Below are 14,401 nucleotides of genomic sequence, written 5' to 3' on the forward strand. Positions count from 1 at the left end.
GTGAGTCTCTGGTGACAAGTTAGTGGGAGGGGTCCTAGCAGGCATCCGAGGTGCTTACTGGTGGCCTGGCCCTGACAACAGCTGAAACGGGACTGACCAGGGGCTGCTTCCCCAGGGCACATTTTGTTGTCACCATGAGGGGTGCTGCTGGCATCCGGTGGGCACAGTGCAGGGTGCTGTTCAGTGTCCCGCTGCACACTTCCCCAGGGCAAAGGACAGTCCGCCCAAAACCCAACAGCGCTCCTCAGGAGAGAGCCGTTCCCCCAAAACCCAACAGTGTCTCACGGCACAGGGCCGTCCACCTAAAACCCAACAGTGCCCCAGTTACACGCTCCTGGCGCAAATGACCCTCTTGTCATGCTTGGTGCAGAGGCTGTTAGCAACGCCCCACGGAGGAGATGCTGCCACATCATGTCAGAGACTCACCCGTCCCGAGACCCAAGTGATCCCCAAACATCCAGGGAGACCTGGCCTCGGAGCCAGCTCAGCCAGAAGCTGGTCCAGGCCCGGCCTCCCCGCAGCTGCCCAACCTTCCGACGCAGAGTGACCTTCGAGGCCGGGCCAAGTCACCCAGCACTCCGGCCACAGCACGCACACTCGCGGTTCTGACTCCTGTGAATCCAGCGGGGCTACAATGAGCCGCTGGGGAAACGCTTCCACTCCGAGGTGAACGGAGCGGAGTGCCGCCTCCGGAATACCCTGAGACACTGAGTCGGACGGAACCCTGCAAGCGGGTTCTGACTGTGCTCACTCGTGATAGAAACACGTAAGAAACCACGGGAAAGACGCGCCTGCATAACGCAGACCCTCTTCATTACAGAGGCGTGTCCCACCGGTTCAAACTCGAAATTTTACTGGCGGCTGAGAACACTCAGGGAATGAGGAAAGAGGGAAAGTAAAGGGAGGCTGAAACGATGCCACCCTTCCAAGTGCACAAAGGAGCAGAGACAGACCAGCGCCGCAAGGAAACCCTCAGCACCCTTTCCCCGCGCAGCAGGGCCGGAAACCCTCAGCCGCCAGCGTTCCCGGCGCAGCAGGGCCGGAAACCCTTAGCCCCCGCGTTCCCGCGCAACAGAGTGGGAAACCCTCAGCCCCCAGCGTTCCCGCGCAAGAGTCGGAAACTCTCAGCCACCGCGTTCCCCACGCAGCAGAGGCGGAAATAGTCCCCGCGTTCACCGGGCAGCAGATCCTAGAACCCTCAGCCCATGTTCCCCGCGTAGCAGAACCTGGAACCCTCAGCCCCCAAAGTTCCCGTGCAACAGAGTCGGCAACCCTCAGGCCCGCGTTCCCCCGCGCAGCAGGGCCGGAAACCCTTAGCCCCCGCGTTCCCGCGCAACAGAGTGGGAAACCCTCAGCCCCCAGCGTTCAGGCGCAAGAGTCGGAAACCCTCAGCCCCCGCGTTCCCCGCCACAGCCGGGCCGGGGACCCTCAGCCCCCCACGTTTCCCGCGCAGCAGGGCCGGAAACCCTCAGGCCCCGCGTTCCCCACGCAACAGGGCCGGAAACCCTGGGCCCCCCGCGTTTCCCGCGCAGCAGGGTGGGAAACCCTCAGGCCCCAGCGTTCCTGCGCGGCACAGCCCGCTTGGCATCCCAGCGTCAGCCCCCGAGGCTGCAGCTACCCTTCTTCGAGTTCTCACACCGGACTCGCACCCGCACTGGCGGGCCGCGGCTGCACACACACAGCTTCTCGCAGGACCAACGTCTGGACCCCCACCCAGAGATTCCCATCCCTTGATGGGAGGGGCCCCAGGAAGTAAGAACAGACATGCGTCTTGATTAGAAAGCTGGCGGGTGGCTGTGGATACAGCGGGGGCGAGACGCTGCTGTCCGCGGAGAACTAACAGGCTGAAGATGCCCTCTCCCCCCACTGACCAGCTGACCAGGAAGCTGGGAGTCTCAGGGGCACGCGGAGGCACGAGTCGCCGGCCTCTGAAATGAAGGACGTCAGCACAACGGCAGATTTGGAGCCGAGAGTCTGCAGGTGCCCTGGTTTCCCTCGGGCAGGACCAATTCGGGACTGGGCGCCCAGTGATGCCTGCACACGTATCTGCTGCACCTGGGGGCAGGGCCTGGGCCTGGGGAACCCCAGTCTGTTATAACGGGCAATGGCCGCAACGCTGACATCTGCTTCAGAAAGGGACGCTGTCTTCATGATCACGGACAGTGGTGAACCTCCCTGTGCTTGGAGGCCACAAGGCTGCTCCTCCCCAGGTGGACACACCCTTGAGTGAAGAGTGAGGAGCAAAGGGAACCCGCGGGTCTCACTCCCGCGACGTGCAGCACTGAGCGAAAACCATGGAGAACGACTCCGATCCCAACAGCGTCCTGTCTCGGGGAGCAGGGAAAACAACTTTTCTTAACCCAAGTGACTTTTAGTTCACACCGAGCCTCCACTCGAAAGGGAAATGGCCAGGGCTGGGGCTGCACCCCTCGGTAGGTGGTGCCAACAGAGGTTTAACCATCCCTGACTCTTCAGGGGAAAGAATGCCTACCTGAGCTGAACTAGGTTAACTAAGTCACATATCACACTAGGAAAAGATGTGTCGCACATAATTCACAAAAAGCAATGAGATACACACTACTCTTTTTCACATTCACAGAGCTGATTGATTCTCACAGCAAACTCTTGTCTGTAAGCCAATCCCGGCTGCACTGAACCGTGATTTGACAAGCAGAGGCACGCGAACCCCCATCTACTAGCTCAGTCTGAAAAAGTGCATAATTATTGAGTGTGATACACATTTCTCCCACTCATACAAATAGTATGAATTAGGCTGCCATGTCTTCCAGCTTCCACACAGAACCTTGGAACTTCACTCATTCATCAATGTCACAAGCAACTTCGTTGAATCAGATAACATTTTAAATACCAGAAAAATTTTCTCTTAATTTTTTGTCCTATTACAGTGTAAGAGCTTCAGACAAGATTATTTAATTCACGTTCACGAAAGCCTAGACGTTCAATAAAACCTTTGTTCAAACATGAGCTCAATGTGTGGCACTTCCTGATTTCTGTGGTGTGAACATTCCTGGCCAGTCAAGCCATCAGTGTGGCCCCAAAGCCAGACTGAGGCAAGCAGGCCCTGTCCAAAGGCACCCACAGCCTCTGATGCACCAGCCAGACACCCTGGAACCTGGTGGCAGCAGCATGCAGTGAAATCACAAGGAAGTAGTGAGTCTGGAGTATCTATTCCCTTCATCCTAAGTGTATGTGATGGCACTCTGAATGGAGACTGTTTATCTGGGCATGAAACTCCTGAAGATGGGCAGCAAGAGTCCACACAGACAGAGACCACCTGAAGACCACTGTTCTACACAGGCTTTTGGAACAAGCAAGGTTCCAGAGCAGGCAGGATTGTGGGGGGTGCCTGGGAAGGCAGAGCTGCCTGCACCGGCTCCACAGCCCTGGCCTGCACATCTGGAGGGAGGGCCCGGGGATGAACAAGCCAGCCTCAGAGCCCCGAGGCTCCGCTCCACCAGGGCCCTGCACAGCTGCCCAGTAAGCCCAGGCCAAAGACCAAGCAAAAGGTGCCGTCCGCCCAGCAATACCCATGGGAACCTCCGGCTAGGAACACCTTCAGCCCCTGGTACCAGCTGCAGAGGAGTTGCCCTGTGACCTGGAAGCAGGAGAGAAAGGATAGGCCTGGGCCAGCCCCTCACAGACACCAGCCCCACAGACACCAGCCCCACACAACGCCAGCCCTGCAGCCACCTGGAACAGATACCAGCCCCACAGGGACACCAGACAGGCATGGACGACACCAGTTCCACATGCACACCAGCCCCACACAACACCCCAATACAGACACCAGCCCCACGTGGATGCCAGCCCCACATGGATGCCCCAAAGCCTGCACACAGGTGCCGACAGTGCCTGCGTGAGCCTCTTGATTGACACCAGTCCTTCCCCTTCTGTGCCTGGCATCTTCCACTGAACACCCTGTTCTCAAGGTCCGCCTGGCTATAGCCTGTCTGGGCTCTGCTCATCCTCCTGGCTGGAAGCTACTCCATGTAATGCATGCAATGCACTGTGTTTACTCGTTCATCACTGATGGACGTCTGGCTTTTGGCTATTGTGAATGATGCCGTGTGAGCAGTGTGCAAGCGTTCTTGGGTGAACACAGTCTGGGGTTCTCCTAGTTATTTACCAACGGGTGGGGCCACATGGCAGGGGGTTTAATTATCCAAGGAGCCACACATCTGCCCGCCTGGGGCTGCATCTTCATACCTCCTGCAGTGCACAAGCCCTGTGATGTCTCAACACCCTTGCCAGCGCGTGTTGCTTTTTTAAATTATGTATTTGCTTTGAGTCAGAGAAATATCTTTTTTTTTTTTGGTTTATGATGGCAAAATTGGGGGTGGGGAATGATTGTGGCAAGTTATGAGATAATTAGTATCTTTGATGAAAGACCAGACAGATGAAGGAATTGTCTCTGAAGAGAAAGGACCGAGACTCCTCCCTGCATGGCAGCGAAAGAACCACGATGCATCACTTTGGGGCTCCTGTCCCAGGAAATTCCTCTTCCGGCCAGGCAGGCTTGTCCCCCCATGCTCATCCCAGGAGATTCCACTTCCAACCAGGCAGGCTTGTCCCCCCATGCATATCCCAGGAGATTCCGCTTCCAATCAGGCAGGCTTGCCCTGAGCACTCATCCCAGCATGAGTGAATCTGGGTTCACACTGCCCACGTTGGAGCACGGGCTGTGAGACTACAAAGAGAAAAACACCTCACAGCAGAGAGCTCAGGTGACAAGCAAGCACGCCTGATGGGCACCGGCATCTCTGCGGCAAGCGCTGGCGGTGAACATGTAAAAGTGCAACCTTTGCTTCCTTTAAATTCACAGGGCTGGCCGTGAGTCATGGGTAACAAAAGGAAAGTCAGTTTCCTTTGCCTGGGGAAAATTCAAGAGGTTCCAGGGCCTTAATCTACAACTCCAGTTCAGAGCCTCAAGTAGAAGGTGGAGACAGGTGGGAACATTCTATTTTTAAATGTTTCCATAAAATATATTATATACATATATGGTTTTTTTTTTTTTGGTGGTGTTACTGTTCAGTAGTACCCGAAATGCATGGTAGAAAGCTTTCAACTGTAGGAGTCCCGATTAAAAATTGAGAGTATCCCTAAAGCCCCACACCCAGCTGTAGACCCACTCTTTAGAAATAACCGCAGTTACTAATTCGTTTCTTAGTTTTTCAAGCTAGCATTCCAACTTTAAATAACAGTCCCACTGCTATTTCGTAGATCATCAACTTCAGGTCAGCTGCAGGCTCCCTGCTGTGAAAGATGAAGAGTCTGAAGCTGTGTGGTTCCCTCTCCACTGTCGTGTCCTCGGTCTCAGCGAAAAGTCTTCTGAGCTTTCCCCACTCAGTATGAGGTTAGCTGTAGATTTGTTGTTGACAGGCTCTATCATTGTGAAGTATGTTCCTCTACACCCAATCTTTTGAGTTTTTGTCATGAGGGATGCTGAATTCTATCAAATGCTTTTTAAGCATTGCCTGAAATAATCATGGTTTTTGCTCCAGATTATATTCATGTGATGGATCACATTTGTTGATGAGCAGGTATTAAACCATCCCTGCATTCCTGGATGAGTCCCATCGGTCATGCTGAATAGTTTTTCTAATGTGCTGCTGGCATCCACTTGCTGGTGTCTTGCTGAGGACTTTTGAGTCTGTGTTCATCGGGTAATTGGCCTGTAGTTTTATTTTTGTGTTGTGTCCTTGTCTGGTTTGGGTATCAGGTAACACTAACCTCATTGCTTGAGTTTGGAAGTATCCCCTTCTCTCCAATTGTCTGGATTGAGTAGAACTGGTATTAGTTCTTTAAATGTTTGATCAAATTCAGCAGTGAATAAATCAGGGCCTGGGCTTTTCTTTGCTGGGAGACTTTTTCTTATGATTTCCACTTCATTATTTATTGGTCTGTTCAGGTTCCATTTCTTTATGGCTCCACATTGGTAGATTGTATGTGTCCAGGAGTGTAGCTTTGGGCTACACTCTAACTTTGATGTAGCAGCACAAGAAAAATGGCTGCACAGAGTGTCCCTTCAGGCAAGAAGGGAGCAACACCCACTGAGGCCAGACCCACAGCAGGCAAGGCCTGGCCCCCCGATCCCCCAGACCACCCTTCTTTTCCTCAAGGACAGAACTGAGGCACAAGGTCAGAGCGAGAAGCCGCAGACGCTGCTGAGCCAGAGGCAGGTGCTGAGGCCAAGGGCACAGCTCCTCTAGCTTCTCCCCAGACATGGGCACACAGGGCCTCCTCCACCCCAGGTGGTCTGTGGGTGGGTGCTGGGTCAGGGAGGAAGGGGACTGCTTCTCCCTTTCCAGGCACATGTGGATTCCCTGTAGTGCATGAAAATGACTCAGGCCTCTGGTCGGTGCGTCTCAGGCCTGCGTTCACACAGCACATCTCCCTCCTTTCCCCTCCCTACCTGGGACGTAAGTAAGGTTCTGTTTAAAACTGGCCCTGATGCAGGGTCAGCGCTTGAAATGCAGCCCCCACACACCCCCTGTAGCCTCTGTGGTACCCCACAACCCCCCCGTAGCCCCTACAGCCCCACAGTGGTCCCCCACAGACCCCCTCTAGCCCCGACTGTCCCCCTGCAGCCCCCCGGCAGTCGCCCCTCAGCCTCTCCTGAAGTCTCCACAGCGGCCCCGCCACAACCACCTGTAGCCTCACAGCTTCCCTGCAGCGCCCCCAGCAGTCCCCCCAGCCCCCATGTGCTCCCCTCGATGCTCACACACAGGCAGTCAGAGTTTTAGCTTCTTAACTCTAATGCTGTTTAAAAACTATTGTCCTAATTAAGCAAGAAAAACTGCAGGTTTTCAAAGCACCTGCCCTGGAAGAATGGCAGGTCAGGTTAGAGACCTCCCTGCCACACCTGAACACAGCAAGCCTTTCCAACCTGTGCAGTGGGAACAAACTGAATGGCATGGTGAACGGAGAAGCTGCCCCGACCCCCAGAGCCCAGGGCGCACCAAGGTGATGCCTCTATGCCTGCCGCCCCTGGGCCCCAACCCTCCCTGAGTCCTGAGGCGCCCTCAGAGTTTCAGCCTTGGGGTGCACAGCAGCCTCTGTGCATTCTGAAAGCAGTTTAGACATTTGTGCTCAACACACCTGCAAAGCACTTGTGGCCTGGAGAGGGAGGAACATCTGGCGGCAGGACTCCAACGGCGGACGAGGGGGTGCTCAAAGCAGCCAGGGACTCCCATCCAGGCCCAATCGCCCAGTGCTGCGCCCCACCACTGGCTGCAAGTTTGTTCTAAAGATCTCCTCCAAGACAAGTGCAGCAGCCAGCCCTGGCACTTGGGAAGAAGGTGGCCGACGTGGCTTCCGTGGAAAATGCCAGAAAGCATACCGGGACACCTGGGGAAACAGCCTCGAATCAGAAAACCCCAGGCTGTTTAGGTCCCCTGCTGCCCTGACCTGCTTAGACATTCAGCTGTTTGGGAGCTGTCTACCTTTCAAGAAACGCTTCAAGGCCCCAGGGCCACCACACAGCAGGACCTGTGCTGGGCGTTGGGGGAGAGCAAGAGCAAAGGAGGGAGAGAGACAGAGACAGAGACAGCAAGCGGGAGTGTGACAGAAAGACAGAGGCAGGAAGGGAGGGAGTGAGAGGGAGGGAGAGGCCAAAACTCAGGCCCACAGGAGAGACCAAAGTCAGGTCCCACCCTCCCCCAGTGGCAGCTGTGTGGGAGGGGCAGGAGGTATGAGGGCCCCCATCTCTGACATTTTGTGCCAGCACTGCCCTCTACACACAAACTCAGGAACCATCGAGATCCATTTTGCAGGAGACAATGCTAGGCCCATGGCCAGTGGCAGGGGCAGAAGTGGGGCTGCAGCTCACCAGGGGGTATCATGGCCAAGGCCGTGGCCTCACCACCATCCTCCCTGACTGGTCCTCACCACCTGCCCCCAGGTGACACTTCCACGGACGACCTCTGCCCTGTGGACTCCAGGGCTTCCTGACCCCTGGGGAGAGTGGCAAAGCCTGTGGAAGCCAGAGTGCTATGGGCTGGGAGACACCAGGGAGACCAAGTCATCTGTATCATCACTGTGGATGCAGCTGGGCAGTGCTGCCCCCCCAGCCACAAGACACCACAGGGCCTGAGACCAGCCCCGGGCAGGTGGGCTCCCAGAGATGGGGTCCCTGGTCCAAACCACCCCAGCTACTCCCTCACCAGGCCAGCAAGGTGGCTGGGGTCTAGGGACTAGCTCATCCCTAAGAGTGAGGCTGCGGTGATGTGGGCAGCTCTGGCGCCACCTGTCCCAGGGGGAGAAACACAGCTGTGGCTGTCGGGGAGGCGGCTGTGGCCACCAGCCATGACTGCTGCTGTTTGGCAGAGAAGCCAGGTGTCCCGGCTCTGCTTTAAGGAGACCCAGTCCATCGGGGATGTCTGTACATCTGCCCGACCCCACTGTGCACCTGGTCCAGGTTAGGAGAGATGCCCACGAGACCACGGCTGGCCTCAGCACAGTGAAGGCTGCCCTGGCCCTTTGGGGTGTCTTGGACGAGCCTGGCATTCTCTTTTGGGTAGCTCTCACTCTCTCAAAGCACGAAAACACTAAGAACATGCCAAACACGTGCTGTATCCAAAGGGAAGGCATGGTAGCTCTTGGGGTGGGGGTACGGGGGACACAGAACCAAGCCCCTGAAGAACGCCTGACACCCAAGCCGGAGTTGCAGCTCACAGCCTCCAGCCCCATTCATCCATGCTGCCTGCCCCTGGCCACGGACACCCACAGGCCCTGAGGCCTGAGATGCCACCACCCCCTAGTCAGAGGCTCAGCTCACAGCCTGCACCCCACGACCTGTACCAACAAAATGTGCAGGTAGCAGGAACCAGCCTCTTTCCCTGACCCTGTCATCAGGGATGCAGCAGGGAGGGAGCTCCAGGGACAGGCACACCCAGCACAATGACAGGGTGAGCATCTCATGCCCTCCTAGTGGGCCAGCCACAGAGACACCCTCTCATCAGCTGCCCTATAGAGAACCACAGCCAAAAGCCTGCACTGCCCGGTGACTTCATGATTCAATGGCTACTTCAGGATAGAAGAAAATAGCAAATCAAAACTTCAGTTTTTCCTTCCTTATTTACAACTCAGGACAAGACTGCCTGTGAGAGCATCAGACTCAACCTGATACAGGCTGCAGAGTGGTGACTGTTCTGGAGAGCCCACCCCTCTCCAGCCCACACACGCTCACCTGGCCCCCACCAGCCCACACAAGCTCACATGAGTCCCCCCTCCACAGCCACACACACTCACCTGAGCCTCCCCCCAGCCCACACAGGCTAACCTGGGCCACTCCTTCTAGCCCACACACACTCACCTGAGGATCACCAACACTAGTGTCAGCAGCCCCCAGGCCCTCACCTGCCTGAGCCCAGCCTCCACCTCGGGACATAAACACCCTCTGGTCCTGACACGCCTGACACGCCCTGCTCCAAAAGTCTCCAAACTTCCCAAGCCCCAGAATTCCTCAGAGGTGGAGAGCATGCCTGGCCCCCCATCCAGGGCAGGTAGTTCCCAGGGCCAAGCCGTCACCTGAGAAGGGGAGGATGGGGACAGGGACCACCAGGAGTCACAGCTCCTCCCCAGCCTCCTGCCCAACAAGGCCACAGGCACATCCAAGGCCAGCATTGACGAAACAGATGTTCCCTCTTCAACCAGCCTGAGGCAGGTCGGGAGGCACCAGCATCTGCACCAGATCCATCCGGGGTTCAGGAAATGACATAACCCAGGCCAGGCTCTGAGCCGCCCATCCGTCCTCCTCTCACACCTGACCATGCCGGCATATTTACGATGTCTTCTCAATCTTTGAAAAATATTTCTAAGATGACATGAGAGCAAATTGATATTCTAGTGGACTAAGGAAGTCAGCTAGCTGCAAAACGGATACAGTAAGATGCCAAGTAGGAGAAATCAGCATGGGGAAGGAAACGGCATTCCACAGTGGGAGACTGACACTCACAGCGCCCTGCGCCCGCCCTGGGCTGAGCAGTCTGCAGTCCTGGCCCTGCAAAGCTGCCATTCCAGCAGGGCCACGAGGGAAGGGGCAGCTACTAAGTGGGTGGAAGAGGAGGCAGGTGCTGGCATCACAGAGCACCACATGGCCACCCCCAGCGCCTGTTCTGATGAACTTTCAATAATGCATAGAAACGTACGGTGCAATGTTTCCTGTGAGTTTACAGATGTGTATTTAATATTGATATATGTGCACACCATGCATCTCCATGGTGCAAAATAAGAATACAGAGAAACTGATCAAAAGAAAGACGCCAATGTGGTCAGCTCTCAGTGGAAATGAGTTCTCATTCTTGAAAACTTAAAATTAGCTTTTCCAAGACATCTACAAAGCAACAGAAATGCCTAAAAACTTAACAGCATCTGAGTTTATTACAAATAAAAACGTTAGGTCTAATTTCTGTTTTCCCAACAATTTCTTCGCTCATACTAAACACTGACAGAGGCAACTCATTACGTGTAATAATGGCAACTTTTCCTAATTAAGTTTAAATGTAAAAGAGCTTTGTGACTAAATGTCCACTTTTCTTATTGTAGCTGTAGACACTCACACACGAGTCCCACCAAGACCACGATTCCTACTCCACAGCATAAGGCCTGGCGCTGGGAGGGGCTCAGGTTCTGTCTGCTGAGCTGATCACCACCATTATCTTATTGTTTTTGGTTTAACCCTGAAACAGATGGGTGCAAACTGTGACACACAGTACAAAACCACCTGTCCATCCTCCAGGCACATGGAAGGCTTGGCCCACAGAGACCAAACTATACGCTGCATCCCTTTTAGAAAGCTCTGCCTATGCTTAAAATGAAAAGACTTACAAGGAAACTATTTTTCTGTGTTTTAAAATGTTCTTAATTATAAAGAAATAGATATTCATTCTAGCCAGTTAAGTCTCCAGGTAGAACGTTAATGGTTACCTCCCTCAGTCAGCCCCACCCAGAGCCACAGCCGGCGAGGACGGCTGGTGTGCATGGCTACACCTTCTTTCTCTTCCACCACATGGCCACACCTGGATCAGATGCGCCAGCATTTCAACGTGGTGGTCTCCTTCCAGCCACAGTCTGTGGATGGCGTTCAGCCCCCAGCTTTGACCCTGGGCACCCTGACCCTTGAGGGGGACAGGCCCGTGTGTCCCGCCTTGGTGTCCTGGTCCTCAGGGGGGCATGTGTCACAGGGGACAGGCTTGTCCCGCCTTCATGTCCTGACCCTCGAGGGGGATGGGTCTGTGTGTCCCTCCTTTGTGACCTGATCCTCAAGGGGGACATGGCCCATGTGTCCAGCCTTCGTGTCCTGACCCTGGTGGAGGACGTGGCCTGTGTGTCCCGCCTTTGTGCAGCCTGGCACCATGGTTCTGATTTTCCCACAATGGAGGTCTGCTTCTGAAGGGCTGCACCTGCTCCCACAGGGGAGGCTGTCTGCTCACCCAGGTGCTTGCCCTGTCTGAGGCCTGGGCTTTTCCCACCCAGGGCTGGGGGCCGGCCCATCCCTCATGACCCAGGCAAGTGGCCAGGCCTCCCTGGAACTACGGGCTGCTGTGGGTGTCTGCTCTGCTCCGGGTGAGGCTCTAGAAGGTTCCCGTGGAAGCGACTGCATCTGGGAAACCCGTTCCCCTGTTTCAAGGATGACCCTACCATGGCTACCCACATGCCCAGTCCTCTCAGGAAGTTCCAGGCCACCAGGAGAGCAGAAGCAGAAGCCACTGTCCTTCAGCAGGGCCCTGAAAAGCAGGATGAATCAGCGGGACCATTCAGAACAAGGCTCAAATTACTGCTGCACTTTTCAGAATGGAGCCAGGCTCAGCATTTCAAAACCAGAGGCTGACGTGGACCAGCTTGCACTTGGCTGGGACCTGAGCCAGCCCCTGAGTGCCACGCCCCACAGTCGCATCATCCCACGCCCCTCATCCTGCGCCGGTCACCCAGCTTCCGTCACCCCACCCCCGTCACCCTGTGGCCCTCACCCTGCATCCCTCACCCTGCCTCTGTCACCCCGCCCTCCATCACCCCACCGTCCATCAAAACATGCCCATCACCCTGCCCTCCATCAGCCCACACCCATCACCCCACACTTGTTACCCTGCCCATAAAAATGTGCCCATCACCCTGAGCCCTTCACTCTGCGCCCATCATCCCACCCCCATCACCCCACCGTCCATGAAAACATGCCCACCACCCTGCTCTCCATCACCCCACCCCCATCACCCTGCCCATCACCCCGCACCCGTCACCCCACACCTGTCACCCTGCCCGTCAAAACATGCCCATCGCCCTGAGCCCTTCACCCTGTGCCCATCATCCTGCACCTGTCACCTGTACCAGTCACCCCCCACCCATCACCCTGCCCCCCCGTCATCCCTCCACCGTCAAAATGCACCCGTCTCCCTGCACCGCTCACCCTACCCTCATCACCCCAAGGCCCTCACCCCACCTCCCATCACTGAGGTGCTGTTTTCTTGGCGCCAGACCAGGTGGGATTCACACCTCGTGTGCACAGCTTCTGAGTGACCGTCAGTCACACTTGGCGGCTGCACGTGGCCTCACTTGGGAGCGGGACTGCAGAGCGCGTGGCAATGACACAGCCCTCCACTTGTTCTCCGGGAGTTCTGATACCTGGAGGACATTCAGACCCAGTGTCTGGGTCCCGGCCCTTCCATAACAACATGGCTCCTCTTCAGTCACAAGGAAGATCCAACTTCGCACGGAGAGGTTTTCCGGAGCAGCAGAACCGGCAGCAGCAACGCCGGCGCCTCAGTTCAGTCTCGGCACGCAGAGCTCCGGTGGCGAGCCAGGAGGGTGGCAGCAGGGCCCCCAGGTCTCTGTCACAGCAAGGCTCTCCACTTGGCCACCTCCACCTGTTTACAACCTCAAGCCAGCCAAAATCCCAGGGGAACCCAGAGGGAGCGTTTCTCCCCAGCTGTATTCCCTAGGCTGGAGGGCAGGAGCAGAGCCCTGGCCTGACAACCACACGGCTACATTCTTAGGGCCCCGGCTTCATGACAGTCACAGACATTCAGTTTGCTTGGTTTTCAGCCCACGTCTCTGGCACCAGGGCCTTGCTTGGCACCTACGTGGGCAGCGACCACATGAAGCCCGTCTCGGGAAAAGTGTTGTGTAAGTAGCAGGGACTCTTTAAAGGCACTGAGTCCTTTTCTTCATCTCTTTTTATCTCTAACTCAGCCACCTTGCTCGGCGTGGTCCCCCAGTCCAAACCCTTGGCCCTGTTCACAGCCTGCTCTTGCTCGAGCATCTCAGAGCTACACTCCAACCCACACCCCCTGCCTTTTACCAAATCCCAAGCCAGTGCAGCTGCAGAATAAAGTGGGAAAAGCACCGCCGTGTACTCAGCACCTGCCGTGGGCTGCACACGCTCACACAGGGCCCTCTCTAATCTGCTTCCACACACATCAGCCATGAGGGTGGCCGAGCGGAGAAAAACGTAGCCGAGCTGTTTTCTCTCAAAGGAACGTACACGTCAAAGCAGAACTGGAGCCCAGCACTGTCTATCTGACAAACTCAACCTCCTTCTGCTCCACCACGACTGTGCACACCCGGAGACCAGGCCCTTAGGCCTCCAAATGCTGCAGTAGCCTCCCACGGCTTCCAGAGGGACGCTGCCAGAGGCAGGGCTGGCGCAGGGCCCAGAGGCAGGGGACTGGGTAGGTCTCTTTGACCAGGGGTGGTGTCGCAGCAGCATGAGGCTTGGCATCGTGGCGGTCTATCTCTGAGACCCGGGCAGCCCACAGTGCTCCCTGGGGTACGACTGCTCAGTGAACGTCCCGTCTCCGAAGCCACCCACAGGTGCTGCTGCAACCACAGCCAGAGGCCAGGCCCCTCCCCCTCACAGAAACCTGACCAGTCACACGTGGCTACAGCCTGCATGGTTAAGAGAAAAATTACTCCTTCTATAACCAGAAAAAAAATAGTGAATCAACAGAAACAGAAATGCTCAGAATGAAACACAAAAAATCAAAGTCAGTGGGACAGAATTCAGCAGTGTCCAGGAGGGCCTGGAACCTGGATCCCTGCACTGGGTCCACAGGCCCGGCCAGCCAGGACCAGGGAGAGACAGACGTCGGCCCCTGACCAAACCCTGTGCTGCAATGCCTGTAAGGTAGATTTTACATAATTTTACAGTTGCTAAGAGCAGAACGTTTCATTCATGTGAACACTATGTACAACTCAAATCTCAGTGTCTGAGTTGAGGTGAAATGGACACAGTCTCTCAGCACTGTGCCTGTGGCCGCTCCCCTGCTCAGGGCACAGCTGCGTGACCCCCTGGCCCTACGCAGACAGGTTCTGTGCACTCGCCCTCTACCTTCCTCGAAGGACTCCTCAGGAAAGCAGCAGGCAGCTGTGGCCCAGCAAGAGCCTG

At 56.0% G+C, this 14,401-nt stretch overlaps 1 protein-coding gene across 10 annotated transcripts in view; it reads right to left on the bottom strand.

Annotated features, from left to right (window-relative positions):
• Positions 1-14,401, bottom strand: part of RASA3 (RAS p21 protein activator 3) — a 118,862-nt gene that overhangs the window by 86,887 nt on the left and 17,574 nt on the right. For 2 of the 10 annotated variants that reach the window (XM_078337683.1, XM_054252036.2), the window contains exon 2: positions 7,120-7,368. The exons of 4 other annotated variants lie outside the window; for them this stretch is intronic. Coding sequence is in view for 2 of the 6 variants with exons in the window: in XM_078337485.1 (XP_078193611.1) it covers positions 12,458-12,464 (7 nt within the window). In the remaining 4 variants the exon portion in view is untranslated. Of the gene's footprint in view, positions 1-7,119; positions 7,369-12,457; positions 13,058-14,401 lie in introns of those variants that run through there. 4 more of the 10 variants (XM_078337735.1, XM_054252046.2, XM_078337485.1 and 1 more) reach the window with 2 other exon arrangements.

This window comes from Callithrix jacchus, chromosome 1, assembly GCF_049354715.1.
Source record: "Callithrix jacchus isolate 240 chromosome 1, calJac240_pri, whole genome shotgun sequence".
Lineage (NCBI taxonomy): Eukaryota > Metazoa > Chordata > Mammalia > Primates > Cebidae > Callithrix > Callithrix jacchus.